The sequence below is a fragment of the Harpia harpyja genome, unplaced genomic scaffold (genome assembly GCF_026419915.1).
Source record: "Harpia harpyja isolate bHarHar1 unplaced genomic scaffold, bHarHar1 primary haplotype scaffold_46, whole genome shotgun sequence".
Lineage (NCBI taxonomy): Eukaryota > Metazoa > Chordata > Aves > Accipitriformes > Accipitridae > Harpia > Harpia harpyja.
The window spans coordinates 475,860-489,879 of NW_026293385.1; the positions used below are offsets into that span (position 1 = coordinate 475,860).

The window sequence follows — 14,020 nt, forward strand, 5'->3', positions numbered from 1 at the left end:
TCAAATCCCCAGTGCTGCAACACCTCAGGCTACCAAAAAGGACTGGCAGATTTGTTATTGCTTTTGGCTGTACTGCAGCATGCAGAGGAACGTGTTTTTAAGAGATCTCGACTGTTACAACTGAGAACCCAAAAAGCAGCGATGCAATCAACTTTCAAAAGACGTGCTGTACTTGCGTCTTTGGAAGGAAATTGACTTTTTTTGGTTTTTTTTTCTTTTTTAAGAGTGAACAGTCTTGTTGCTGATGACTTCTACCGCCAAGTACAGCATCGCTGAAGATCTGCTCTGATGGAAAGCTCATAAAATGCAACTTCTTTGAATGAGAAAGATTTCCATTTTGGAAAATCTCTTTCAAACTAAAGTCAAAACCTACACGCTGCAGGGAAGTGGTCCCTCACCTTAGCTTCCAGAGGGCTGGGGGTCTGCATCCATCCTCAACAAAAACCACATCAGCTAACCAGGATAGTCCTGCAGTTGCCAGGTTCCACTTCATCATCTACAAAAAACCAAAAAACAACAAATAAACCAACCACAACCAAAAAAACCCAGTACCAGCAGTCACGTCAATCGATACAGACCTCTTCCGCGACAAACACCTCCTCAAAAGCAATATGGCCTTCCTGTTAAAGAATTTTCAGACGTGGGTTTCTCTAGGTTTGCTTTATTAACAACTCAGAGTTGGGCCACCACCGCAGTGAATGGCACACTTCCAAAAGTTTCCAAACCGTATATACCCTTTTGCCACCCATTGTCCCAATCCAAAGTCTCTGTGATTTTCCAGCCAAAGTCTCTGTAGTTTTCCAGCCAATTTTCTGTTCTCATATCGTTATCATTCATCATCTTATCTCATCCATTCTCCATTCTCATGTCTCGGTTCTTCTGAGATTGGTGCTCATAGGCAGAAGGTCTCCGGTCACCATCATCACTTAGCTTCTTACACTTCAAAGGTAAATTTGAAGTGTAATGAATCTTTAAAAAAGTAGAAATTTTAGGCGTATCAACATTTTAACCATAGACTCTTACTGCTGTTCCCTGACTCGGCATCCCCAGGCAGAGCGGCTCCAAGCCAAACACACACGTGCGTGGACTGACAATACAGAGAACGCTACAACCAGTGGGACTCAAAAATGAGAGAAAACTCTCAGCAACAAGAATGACTCCCAGACGGGAGATGCTGTCGAGCAAGAAGACCTGCGGGGCTGCAACGGCGAGGTAAGGAGGCTCTATGGGAGCCCCAGAGAAAAAAAAAAAGAGTCAAATGTAACAGCCCGCGACAAGAACTTACTGTCAAAACTGGGACAATGGATGCACAAGAAGCCAGGCTGTAAGACCTAAGACCCTAAAGACGTGGAGGAGAAACCCCAGAAAGTAGACCCCACGAAAACAGGGCTCTCAAGAGAAGAGCTGCTGACGCAGCCCTGATACCTACTGCAAGCAGAATGATCCAGAAACATCTACAACACAACGCACACTTTGATTTAAGCTTCAGTTGCAAGACAAGACGCACTTGGCTGACTCTGTGCAGGTGAGGCAAGGCATTCAAGGCTACAGATGCCTACTGAGGGGCACGCCAAACTTGCTGAGCACCAAGAGCATCGAGACCTGCGGAAGGCAGAACGAAGGACACAGACTACACAACAGCACGGGTGGGAACTGCCCTGCCTGGCACACGCGCGTATTGCACGGGAGAGTGTTGTGGTTTAACCCCAGCCAGCAACTAAGGACCACACGGCCGCTCGCTCGCTCCCCACCCACCCAGTGGGATGGGGGAGAAAATCGGGAAAAGAAGTAAAACTCGTGGGTTGAGATAACAACGGTTTCATAGAACAAGAAAGAAGAAACTAATAATGATTATGAGAACACTAATAAAAGGATTGGAATGTACAAATGATGCGCAGTGCAACTGCTCACCGCCCGCTGATCAACACCCAGCCAGTCCCCGAGCGGCGATCCCCCCACACCGACTCCCCCCAGTTGATATACTGGGCATGACGTCCCATGGTATGGAATACTCTTTTGGCCAGTTTGGGCCAGCTGCCCTGGCTGTGTCCTGTGCCAACTTCTTGTGCCCCTCCAGCTTTCTCGCTGGCTGGGCATGAGAAGCTGAAAAATCCTTGACTTTAGACCAAACATTACTTAGCAACAACTGAAAACATCAGTGTTATCAACATTCTTCACATACTGAACCCGAAACATGGCACCGTACCAGCTACTAGGAAGACAATTAACTCTATCCCAGCTGAAACCAGGACAGAGAGACCCCACGCCCTCCATCTGCACCCAAACACGGCCGAACTTGAAGATCCCTCTCCACCGCACTGAATTCATCCCCAACCCCTGCCTGCCCGAATTCGCAACCTCTCTCCGCTCCATGTCCGTCCCCCCCCCATATCTTTTGCCCCTCAACTTTGCTTTCAGAGGGCTGTGGGTCAGGTTCCGTCCTCCACAAAGTCTGCCCCAGCTATTTAAGATGTCGCTGCTATCACCAGGTTCCTCTCCATCACCTGCACAAACCGAGCACTACCAGTCCCACGGGCCAACGCCGACCTCTTCCACAGCAGCGTCCTCCTCGGAAGCACCACATTGCTCAAAAGCTATGGCTGCCACCCCTTTTGCTCTTCTCACTTCTGCCAATTTAACTCAAATCCTCCGCAGAAAGCCCGCGCAGCAGCTGCAAGAGCCGGGAAGGAAACGCACCACCAAGAGACCTCGTGGTACGGCGGGATCTGACCCATCCCACGAAAAACAACAAGCAGAAAAAGGCATCTTGTGGTTGATATACCGCTGGGCTCGCCCACCACCCCAACCACAATCACCTGGGGAAGGGGAAGGTCGTGGAGAAACGCCGGCGCAAGTCTCCCGCTCCGGCTTGGACCTGCAGCTTGTGAACCGTGGACAAGACGGACTGTTACTGGAAACAACGATAACACTTTTACCAAAACTTTGTGTATCGCGCTGACGCAAGATGCTTTACATCTTGCGTTGCGAGAAGAACGGTGTCCTTGTTATGCTGACTAGCAGTGGATAAGAAAACCTGTATGTTGCAAAATGTGTACGATACCAGAGGAAATTGCTTTTGGTTGACCTTGCAATTCCCTGGGAAGATGAGAACCTTAGGCCCTTTTAGATAATTGAGCTTAAAAGCGTCACTGTGGCTTGTGTTAAACGAATGAAAATCAAGACAAGATAGGTATTAGAGTTACTGACGAACGTTCTTCAGGATAAGCTGTATCAAAACATGTAAAGCGTCCCACTGCGCAGAATCACTAGAAGAGGGTGTACTAGCGGACAAGCGAGGAAGACTATCGAAGACCACCAGAGGGCCCCTGAAGACCACCAAAGATCTCAAGCGCGCCTGCGCCGAGGGCATTTACATATATCGATGAGTTCCCGGAATTCAGACGAATATGTTAATTACTTCCAGGAAAAATCATGAATATGTATATCCCTTTTGTATCTAATCCCAACCGTTGAAAGAATTGGTGTGCACGATAGTGATTCAAAGCAACTAACTCAATAGCTTGATTAACTATTAAGTAGGTATTCTTTATTGGCAGCGCTGGGTGCACAGGGGGGGATCGTTCCACCTATCGTGCGCACCGTCGGGCCCAATTGTGCAGGTTAAGTACATGTTCTACGTACATATTCACCGGATTTCCAAGAAATGTTATACATATTCATTAGTTTTCCAGGAAAGTATTAGCATATGCAAATGTCCTTTACGCAGGCGCACTGAAGGTCTCTGGCGGTCTTCCGTAGTCTTCCTCACTTGTCTGCTACCTGACCCTCCTCAGGTGACTCTGCGCGGTGTGGTCCTTTGTGGGATACTTGGAAAGTAACGGGCACATAGTGAACAATCCAGACTCGATAGAATTGATCCATTTGTGAGCCAAGGATGTTTTGTAGGCAGCAGGCTTCAAGGACGCTTTGCTTGTGGACACATATTTAGCTAACAGTAGTAAGAGCATTCCAGACGCCTTTAGAAGGCCTTGAACAGAATAAACAAGAAGAGAAAAAAAAGAAAGATGCCAATTAGAAGAACACAGGTGCGCATTCCACGATAAAGGGAACTTGGCACAAAGAACCTCAATTCGGCAGCTTATCTTGACCAATTAGACTGAGACAAGTTTCGCATGTTTTAGTTAATGCAACCAATTATGCCTTATGTTTATGCGCGTGTACAGTGTTGATATAACCAATCATTAGGTGTAACTAGGCGCGTGGACAGCTCATGCTAACCAATCTCTAATTTGCTTATGCATGAACAGTAACTAGAATGAACATATAAACCGAGCTATCTTGGCAATAAAGTGGCAGCTGCTTGATCATATTGATTGTGTGCAGTGTCCGTGACTGCCGCGTCAACAGTCCTTTACATGTTTTGATACATCTTATCCTAAAGAATGCACGTTAGTCCCTAAAAAAATGCTTTTTAGTGCTCTTATTATTTTTCATGGGTGATGTAAAACCATACGGCTAGTTTAAGCTAAATTGTCTACGAGGACGAGAACGAAGGCAGGAGTTCTTATCTTTTCCGGCCCTATCCATTCAAGCAAGGCCTCCGCTTGTGCCTTCCCAACAAGATCGTAAATTCATCAATTTAATTAAGTTTTGTGATCGCTCACGGCTCCCAAGTACCAGCCTCTGGCGGGCTTAACCCTTGACAAACACCAGTCCTTGGTACGTAAAGTTACAGAGAGATAATCATGAAGCAATAAGCGGTTCGTTCTCTATATCGACAGGCACGACAGGCACGACAGGCACGACAGGCACGACCCCCTGCCGCAAGAAGGAGCGCCTGCCTTATAAAACTCCAAAATCGAGCCCGAGAGAGTTTCTAAAGTGCTGTGAAATGTATATTGGCTTTCGCAAAACGAGAACACAGAAATTTGCCTAACTACTGCATAAGTTACATCCCAAAAGGATGTTTGCCTCACTGCCACTAAATTAGGCCTTAACACGGGAAATATGTAGTTAATATATTCCAGGCATCAATTGTATTTTATAGTTTGTAGGTAATCAGTGGGCACAAGCAGAATATGTAGTTTCTTCTGATGAGGTAAGACATCCTGTAACTCAAGTAATTAAAGGATGTGTAGATAGATTTGTGAAAACATAGAAAAACAGACATATGGACTCAAGGACAAGTAAAATTGAGAACACAAGTAAGAAGATAAGGAGTGATTTGTTAGCATGAGAACAGCATTTTGGGGGTCAAAGATTATTTGACATGAAAGATACGAGAAGAACAAAGGAAAACCAGGAGTTTAATATTGAAAATATTAAAATACTAATTATTATTAAAAAAAAGTGAAAATATTAAAAAGTGTGACTGGAGGAAAACGACAGGGTGAAAAGTGCAGCCAGAGGAAGACTACTGACTTCATCCCTTACAGATCCCTGAAGGCCCCTCCGAACCACAAGAGACGCGCGCAAGGGGGGGTGGTCTGGGGTGGAGTTATGTTAATAGATACCTGAAATATTAAAATAACCCCTTTGAAATACCACAAACACAGTGTATAAAAAGGCAAGTTTGGGTATAACCGGTGCGCCTCTGGTTTTGACCATGCGCCCAGCGCTGTTTGCCTTTGTTCTATAATAAACTTGTAAAATTCAGGAAATTCAGCGTGAGTACATTTCTCACAGGTGTCACATACAGAGATAGCACTGGCAACCTTGTTCTCCGACACAGTCACTGCGGCGTTTCCCCAGATCAATATAGCAGCATGCCTTGTGGCAGGATCACCATCGCAAGCGTATCGCGTGCTTTCATCTCCATCTTAATCTATCGGCTGGCACTGGTGATGTGGAGACTCAAGAGACTGTTATAAACAATTATATTAATTGTTAATAATTGAGGCCTGTATGTGTAATCTACTGACTGTGGTGGTGTCCTTTCATCCTGTTTTTGTGTTTTGTATCTTTGTATCCCTCGATTTATGTTCGCCTAGGCAAGTTTAAACCCTTTGGTATGTAAGAAAACCTTGAGCTTTGTTAACAGTAGGCACAAAGAGATGAGAAACCTTGAGTTCTGCTGAGCTTCGTGATTAAAACTGGCCAGGGTCAGCTAACTGGGAGGAAAGAGATAAACCACCTGGGATGACCCACACTGCGCATGCCTTAAGAGAAAGGTCAAATAGCGGACACCGTGAGGAAGACTAGCGAAGACCACCAGAGGACGTCCGAAAGACCACCAGAGGCCTTAACACGCATGCGTAACGAACATTATAATATGTTAATGACTTCTCAGAAAAAGGATGAATATGTAACGTGTTTCTCGGAAATCTAATGCATATACATGAATGCTCTGTATTTAGTCTGTACACTAAAGCCTAACGGTGTGCACGATAGGTGGAGCGATCCCCCGTGCAACCAGCGCTGCTAATAAAGAATACCTACTTAATAGTTAAAATTAACTATTGAGTCAATGTCCTTTGAATCAATCTGGCGACCCAGATGGGACTTTCTCTGCTCGGCTGCAGGACCCGCTGAGAACAGGACTCCCTAGGGTACCCCCGGGATTTTCCCGGAGGGGCTCCTCGCCTCACTCGGATCACTGCGGGAGCAGACAAGAACACCATCGGAAAGAATAAAAGGTATTCTTTAAATTATTAGTTGGGGACCGGTCATTTGGGCTGTCCATAAGTCATAAGATTTACTTATGCAGGATGGCGTATGCCAGGTAGTTGATGCTCTTGGTATACCTTTGGTTTTGGTTTAATACGTGTCTGGACATTTTTGTTGCAGTATACTCTGTATGCTGTTGTGCACTTTGCGTGCTTTTGGTTTAGTGCCCATACATGTATTTTGGTTTCTGGTTTAGCTTTGTTTCAGACCTTTTGGCTAACTGAATGTGGTAAACGACTATTGGATTGGAAACGGATTACGGAGATCATCGTGAGTTTTGAGTCAAAACTGTGATAAAATCGAGTAAAAAAAAAAAAAAAAAAAAAAAAAAAAAAAAAAAAAAAAAAAACGGTGAATTGAATGCTTGGGTGAGTGAGAGGCAGCTGCAAAGTGTGTGTGAAATTCCGATCCGCAGACTCGTATCTCCGTAGGAGGTACGACCGGAGGTGAATGAAGTGTGATTGATTTACTGATGATTTGGGACGTGAACTTATACATTACTATTATAGTTATAACTTTGAGCTTGGTTATCTTATTAACCTTGTGTTGTTGTTGTTGGAAGAAGTTCCCTGTCTGGTGTATTCTATAAATGTGGGTATTTGAATGGTGTCTTCTGCATCCAGGAAATGAGTGTAAACCCGTATATATCCTAGAGTGTATGTGGTGTAAACAAAAGCTACAAATAGATTGTGGAAAGGATATTGAATGCCCTAAGTGTCGGGTCTGGGCTTCCTGGGACAAAAGAGAGAGAGTCACGTATATAGCAGGAATAATTTGTGGTTGGGAAGGTAAAAATCAGAGCAAGTAATATGGGAGGTAGGCAGAGCGGTGGAATACTGAAAAAGAGCCCCTTAGGTTGTATCCTAGCACATTGGAAGGAAATTGGGGGACCCCCAGGTGGGAATGTGGATAGAAAAACTCTGATAAAATATTGTAATCAATGGTGGCCCTTATATAAATTAGATGATGATGAAAAATGGCCCTTGAATGGGACACTAAACTACAATACTCTGTTGCAATTGATGCTATTTTTGAGACGAGAGGGAAAATGGGATGAAGTAATGTATGCAGATATGTTTTTCACTTTAAGAAATCATTCAGACTGGCAGAAGAAATGTGGCATTAATTTGGCCCCACAAGACCCTCTCGTGCTAGCGATAGAAAAAGAGCAAAGAAAGAGTACGGGAAAAATGAAAAGATGTTGCTCAGCATGTAGTATAGGACAAAGGTGTATAAAATTAAAGAAAAATGAAGAAAGGATGGAAGAGGACCTCGATCTCTCTCTTTCTGTATTACCTCCACCATCCTCAGAGGGAAATTCCATTGAGGATGCGGGTGCGGAGGAACCTGAGGAAAATACAAAAACAAAAGATTTAGGTTTCACACCTATAACGGCCCGTACTCGAAGTAAGATGGGCCCTATTATTCAGGCTCCTCTGAGACAAGCGGTGGGGGTTACTGGCCCCACTAGAATTAAGATACCATTTACAATGAATGATTTGGATTCATGGAGAGAAGTAGTAAAAGAATACCGAGACGACCCCGAAGGAGTTGCCAAAAGATTCGAGCTGATTGTTAAAAATCAAGACCCAGATTGGAAGGACATCGATTTAATGTTGGATGCCTTAACTGAGACTGAAAAACAATTAATAATAAAGAATGCACGAACTCAAGTGCAAATTCAAATAACTGCTGGGGTTTTACCCGGTGTGGTAGATAACCACATACCGAGAACCGACCCCAATTGGGACCCTAATGATAACCATGATTACCGATTATTGAAAAAATATCAAGAATGGATAAAAATTGGTATTGAGAATGCAGTACCGAAAGCAGTTAACTGGTCAAGCCTGTACGCAGTAAAACAAGGTCAGACTGAAACTCCCACAGAGTTTCTTGACCGGTTAAGAGCAGCAATGCGGAAATATACTACATTAGACCCTGTTTCTGAGGTAGGGAAACAGCAGCTAGTCTCTTTGTTCTTGGGACAATCCTCAGAGGATATAAGAAGGAAACTTCAGAAATTAAAAGGGACAGAGATAAGGGATTTAGAAAAGTTGATAGAAGAGGCCTGGAGAACGTATCGGAATAGAGAAGGGGAGGAGAGACGAAAAATGAGAACGGCTATTGCCGCAGCTACAGTAGCCGCGCTGGGAAGACAGGATAACTCCCTTCGTGGGAGGGGTCGGGGAACTGGAAGGAGGGGAGGCTCGCGCCAGCCCCTAAGGTCAGATCAATGTGCTTATTGTAAAGAAATAGGTCACTGGAAAGGACAATGTCCCAAGCTGAGTGGAGCACAGGCTGTTGTAGCCAATATCACCTCTGGTCAATGAGGGGGACCGGGGGAATCCACCCTAGCGGATCCACTGGTTAAAATTAAGCTAGGGAAAATAGAACAAGAGGTGGATTTTCTTGTAGATACGGGGGCGTCCTATTCAGTGTTAAATCAAAAGCTGATACCGGAGGATGAAGAGTTTGTGACTGTAATGGGAGCTACTGGCCAGCAGAAAAAGGCTTATTTTCTAAAACCGCTTAAATATAAATTAGGTAAACAAATGGGAATACATAAATTTCTGTATTTGCCCGGATCTCCGAAATCCTTGTTGGGCCGCGATTTGCTAGAACAATTGGAAGCAGAAATTGTTTTTGAAAAAGGAAAAATGAAATTGAAAATCAAGGAGGACCAGCTAATTAACATTCTAAGTTTAGCATTAATACAAACTAAACCAAAATTTGAAGTGCCTCCAGAAATCATTGATCAGGTATATCCTGGAGTCTGGGCCTCCGAGGTTCCGGGAAAAGCTAAAAATGCAGCCCCCATAGTAATTAAACTAAAACCAGGAGCAGAGCCAGTAAAAATTAAACAATACCCCCTGAAATTGGATGACAGAAAAGGAATAAAGGAAATAATCGATAGGTTCCTACAGTATAAAATATTAATTGAATGTGAATCAGAATACAATACCCCCATACTGCCAGTTAAAAAGGCAGATGGAAAAAGTTATAGGTTAGTCCAAGATCTGAGAGCTGTAAATAAGATTACTGAAGATATACATCCAGTAGTTGCAAACCCATACACTTTGTTAACAAAACTAAAAGATAACCAAGTTTGGTTTACCGTACTGGATTTGAAGGATGCCTTTTTTTGCCTGACCCTAGCCACAGAAAGCCAGAATTTGTTTGCTTTTGAATGGGAAAATCCTGAAACTGGAAGAAGAACTCAGTTAACATGGACAGTATTACCACAGGGGTTTAAAAATAGCCCCACTATTTTTGGAAATCAATTGGCAAAAGAACTTGAAACTTGGGTACCTCCGGATAATGAAGGGGTTTTGTTACAGTATGTAGATGATCTCTTAATAGCTACTGAAACCAGAGAAAGTTGTATTCAATGGACTGTGAATCTTCTTAATTTTTTGGGTTTGAGTGGATATCGAGTCTCTCAACAGAAAGCTCAATTAGTCCAGCAACACGTGACCTACTTGGGACTCGTAATCTCGGGAGGACAACGGGAACTTGGGACTGAACGAAAAGAAGCCATTTGCCAAACTCCGGAACCCCAGACGGTGAAAGAGCTGCGGACCTTCTTAGGGATGACAGGTTGGTGTCGCCTTTGGATACATAATTATGGATTATTGGTGAAGCCATTATATGAGCTGATAAAGAAAAACCAGTCAAAATTAATTTGGACTGGAGAAACACGAAATGCATTTAAACAGCTCAAACGAGAGTTAATGAGAGCTCCTGCTCTTGGACTGCCGGATGTTTCAAAACCATTTTGGCTGTTTTCTCATGAAAGACAAGGAATAGCCTTGGGAGTACTAGCACAAAGACTTGGTCCCTATAAACGGGCAGTAGCTTATTTCTCCAAACAACTGGACGAGGTGAGCAGAGGATGGCCTGGTTGCCTTCGAGCTGTCGCAGCAGTTGTTATCAATATTCAAGAAGCCCGAAAGTTTACCATGGGACAGAAAATAACAGTGCTGGTCTCTCATACAGTTTCAACGGTCTTAGAACAAAAAGGAAGCCATTGGCTCTCGCCCCAGAGATTCTTAAAGTACCAAGCAGTATTGATAGAACAAGATGATGTAGAAATTGTGGTTACTAACATTGTCAATCCAGCCTCTTTTCTTAGTGGGACTCTGAATGAACCAGTGATACATGATTGCATAGAAACAGTAGAAGCTATATATTCCAGTCGACCAGACCTCAAAGAAGAACCTCTGGAGGATGCTGAAAACTCCTGGTATACCGACGGGAGTAGTTTTATAAAGCAGGGACAACGTAAAGCAGGATACGCAATCACAACCACCCAACAGGTAATTGAATCTAAGTCTTTACCTCCTGGGACTTCAGCCCAGAAGGCGGAGATAATTGCCCTCACCCGAGCATTGGAATTGGCAAAAGGTAAAAAGATTAACATTTGGACAGATTCTAAATATGCATTTGGAGTAGTTCATGCTCACGGTGCAATTTGGAAAGAACGAGGATTGCTAACTGCTCAAGGAAAACAAATAAAACATGCAGAAGAAATCTTAAAGCTATTAGAGGCTGTAAAGCAACCAGAAAAGGTAGCGATCATGCATTGTCGAGGACATCAGAAAGGAAACACAGATCCAGAAATTGGAAATCGACTGGCAGATTATGAGGCTAGGCGGGTGGCAGAAGAAGCGAAAGCAGAAACATTATCCTTAATACCAGACGGTAAAATCCAAACTGTAAGTACAAATCAAAAACCAAATTATTCAAAAGAAGATCTAAAATTAATTGAAGATTTGGAAGGTAAACTAGAGTCAGATGGATGGGTTCGTTTAGCGGATAATCGTATAGTAATACCATCCAATTTAATATGGACAACAGTTTTAACTGAACACAATAAGACGCATTGGGGAGCAGATACTTTGTACAAGAGCTTAAATCAGAAATTAATAGGACGCAATCTGTATACAATGGTGAAACAAATATCTCAACAGTGTGAAATTTGTTTACGTAATGACCCTAATGTGGCGAATAAAGTAAAGTTAGGAATAATTGGTAAAGGGAATTATCCAGGACAACAGTGGCAAATTGATTTTTCGGAACTCCCAAGAAAAGGGGGGTACCGATACTTGTTAGTCATGGCTGACACATTTTCAGGCTGGCCAGAGGCCTTCCCCTGCCGAACAAACAAAGCAAGGGAAGTAACTAAGATATTGTTGAATGAAATCATTCCTCGTTTTGGAATTCCAGCAACAATATCTTCCGATCGAGGCCCTCATTTTTGTGCCAAAGTAGTACAGCAGGTGAGCAAAACTTTGAAGATAGATTGGCAACTACATACCCCATATAGGCCTCAAGCAAGCGGACAGGTTGAAAAAATGAATCATTTAATTAAACAACAAATAGCGAAAATTGGTCAGGAGGCCAATCTAACCTGGCCCCAATCTCTCCCCCTGGCGTTACTTAGAATAAGAGTAAAACCAAAAACCAAGGAAAACCTAAGTCCCTTTGAAATATTGTATGGAAGACCATATCAGTCCCAATTTACAGGGGAGGATTTAACCCAACTAGGTACAGGACATTTGTATGACTACATGATATCCCTCCAAAAACAATTAGAAAATATAAATAAACAAATTTTGGGAACCAGGGCTAGAGGATTAGATCAACCAATTCATCCCATTAAACCAGGTGACTATGTATATGTAAAGATCTTTTCAGGACAACCCCTGGAGGAGAAATGGGATGGCCCCTATCAAGTGTTACTGACGACCTTCACTGCCATTAAGATCAAGGAACAGCCGGCTTGGATTCACTATTCGAGAGTGAAGAAAGCACCTGAGAAGCCATGGACGGTCACCTCTACAGGACCCACAGGTCTGCGATTTTCCAGATCATGATAATAACTGAGTTATTACTTGGTCCAAATGAAGCTCGGTGGAACTCGAACTCACATTTCTCCTTGACACAAAACGTTTCCCAAATTCTGAACAGAACTGATTGTTGGATATGTACTCACATGCCAGAATATGGTGGAAAAGGGATCTCGCTGATTGGCATCCCGATACCAAGTAACCACTCCTGGGCCACTCTTTGGGAAAGTACCACATGGTATACTGGCAATGACGAAGTTCAGAAATTAGAAATAACTAGTCCTAAGGCCCAGGAGCCTTATTGCACGTGTGTACAGAGGTGTAATCCACCTAAAGGACTCGGAAAACTTGACTGCGTTAATGGGACGTATGTAGGGAATCACACAGTTTGTAATAAAACTATAGATATTGGAACTTCAACTTCCGTTAATACTACAGCATGGCCAGTGCCAGAGGGAAAAGGATGGTACTGGCTATGCAATGACACTGCCCGGAAAGTTTTACCAAAGAATTGGATGGGAACATGTACTCTGGGAGCTGTAGTACCGAATATGACTATACACAGTTCTCCACCAAAAGGATGGGTGCGAACACACTTTCACAGGTTTAGACGAGAAGTTGAAAATCCTTTAGTAAGGAGACCTACTGCCTTTCACAGCTTTGTCCGATGGTTCCTTCCATGGTTGGGAGTAAGTGAGCTAGAAAAAGCCATAGTTAATATTTCAGCAGTAATAGAGAATCTTGAAAATAAAACAATTGATGTAATAAAAGCCCAACAATTGGAGATATCCAGTTTATCTCAAATTGTACAACAAAATAGAATGGCATTAGATCTATTATTGGCCTCTCAGGGTGGAGTATGCACAGTTATAAACACGAGTTGTTGCATGTATGTGGATCAAAGTGGAAGGATATCCACTGACTTAGAAGAAATTTGGAAACAGACCAAAATACTACATGAAATAGCAAAGGATGACACTTCATGGGGATTTCAGGAATTATGGGATAAATTAACCTCATGGCTACCGAACTTTAAATGGTTAAAGCAAATATTCATAACATTTATAATTCTCATAGCCTTAGGGATAATAGTATGCGTAATGCTTAAGTGTTTCATGTGGTGTAGCCAGAACACCACCGAGAGCTATGAGAATTGGAAGCGGAATAAAATTAAACATCAAGTAGAAACTGGGAAATATTTCGCTCGGTCTCTTGAAAATAACGGAATTATATGATTGCAAAAGAATTTGCAAAGGTATAAAGAAAAGGGGGGAATGATGTGGAGACTCAAGAGACTGTTATAAACAATTATATTAATTGTTAATAATTGAGGCCTGTATGTGTAATCTACTGACTGTGGTGGTGTCCTTTCATCCTGTTTTTGTGTTTTGTATCTTTGTATCCCTCGATTTATGTTCGCCTAGGCAAGTTTAAACCCTTTGGTATGTAAGAAAACCTTGAGCTTTGTTAACAGTAGGCACAAAGAGATGAGAAACCTTGAGTTCTGCTGAGCTTCGTGATTAAAACTGGCCAGGGTCAGC

The 14,020-nt window shown here is 43.0% G+C and overlaps 1 protein-coding gene across 4 annotated transcripts; it reads left to right on the top strand.

Annotated features, from left to right (window-relative positions):
- Positions 1-6,440: 6,440 nt before the first annotated feature.
- LOC128138434 (endogenous retroviral envelope protein HEMO-like) lies at positions 6,441-13,760 on the top strand. 4 transcript variants are annotated; one of them, XM_052779707.1, is made up of 2 exons: positions 6,441-6,682; positions 12,318-13,760. In XM_052779707.1, exon 2 carries the CDS (start codon positions 12,455-12,457, stop codon positions 13,712-13,714), a length of 1,260 nt encoding a protein of 419 aa, XP_052635667.1. In that variant the 5' UTR covers positions 6,441-6,682; positions 12,318-12,454; the 3' UTR covers positions 13,715-13,760. The 4 variants fall into 4 exon arrangements, with proteins under 4 accessions (XP_052635667.1, XP_052635668.1, XP_052635669.1 ...); XM_052779708.1 differs by having other exon boundaries at positions 6,441-6,596; XM_052779709.1 differs by lacking the exon at positions 6,441-6,682 and adding an exon at positions 10,297-10,946.
- The last annotated feature ends 260 nt before the right edge of the window (positions 13,761-14,020 follow it).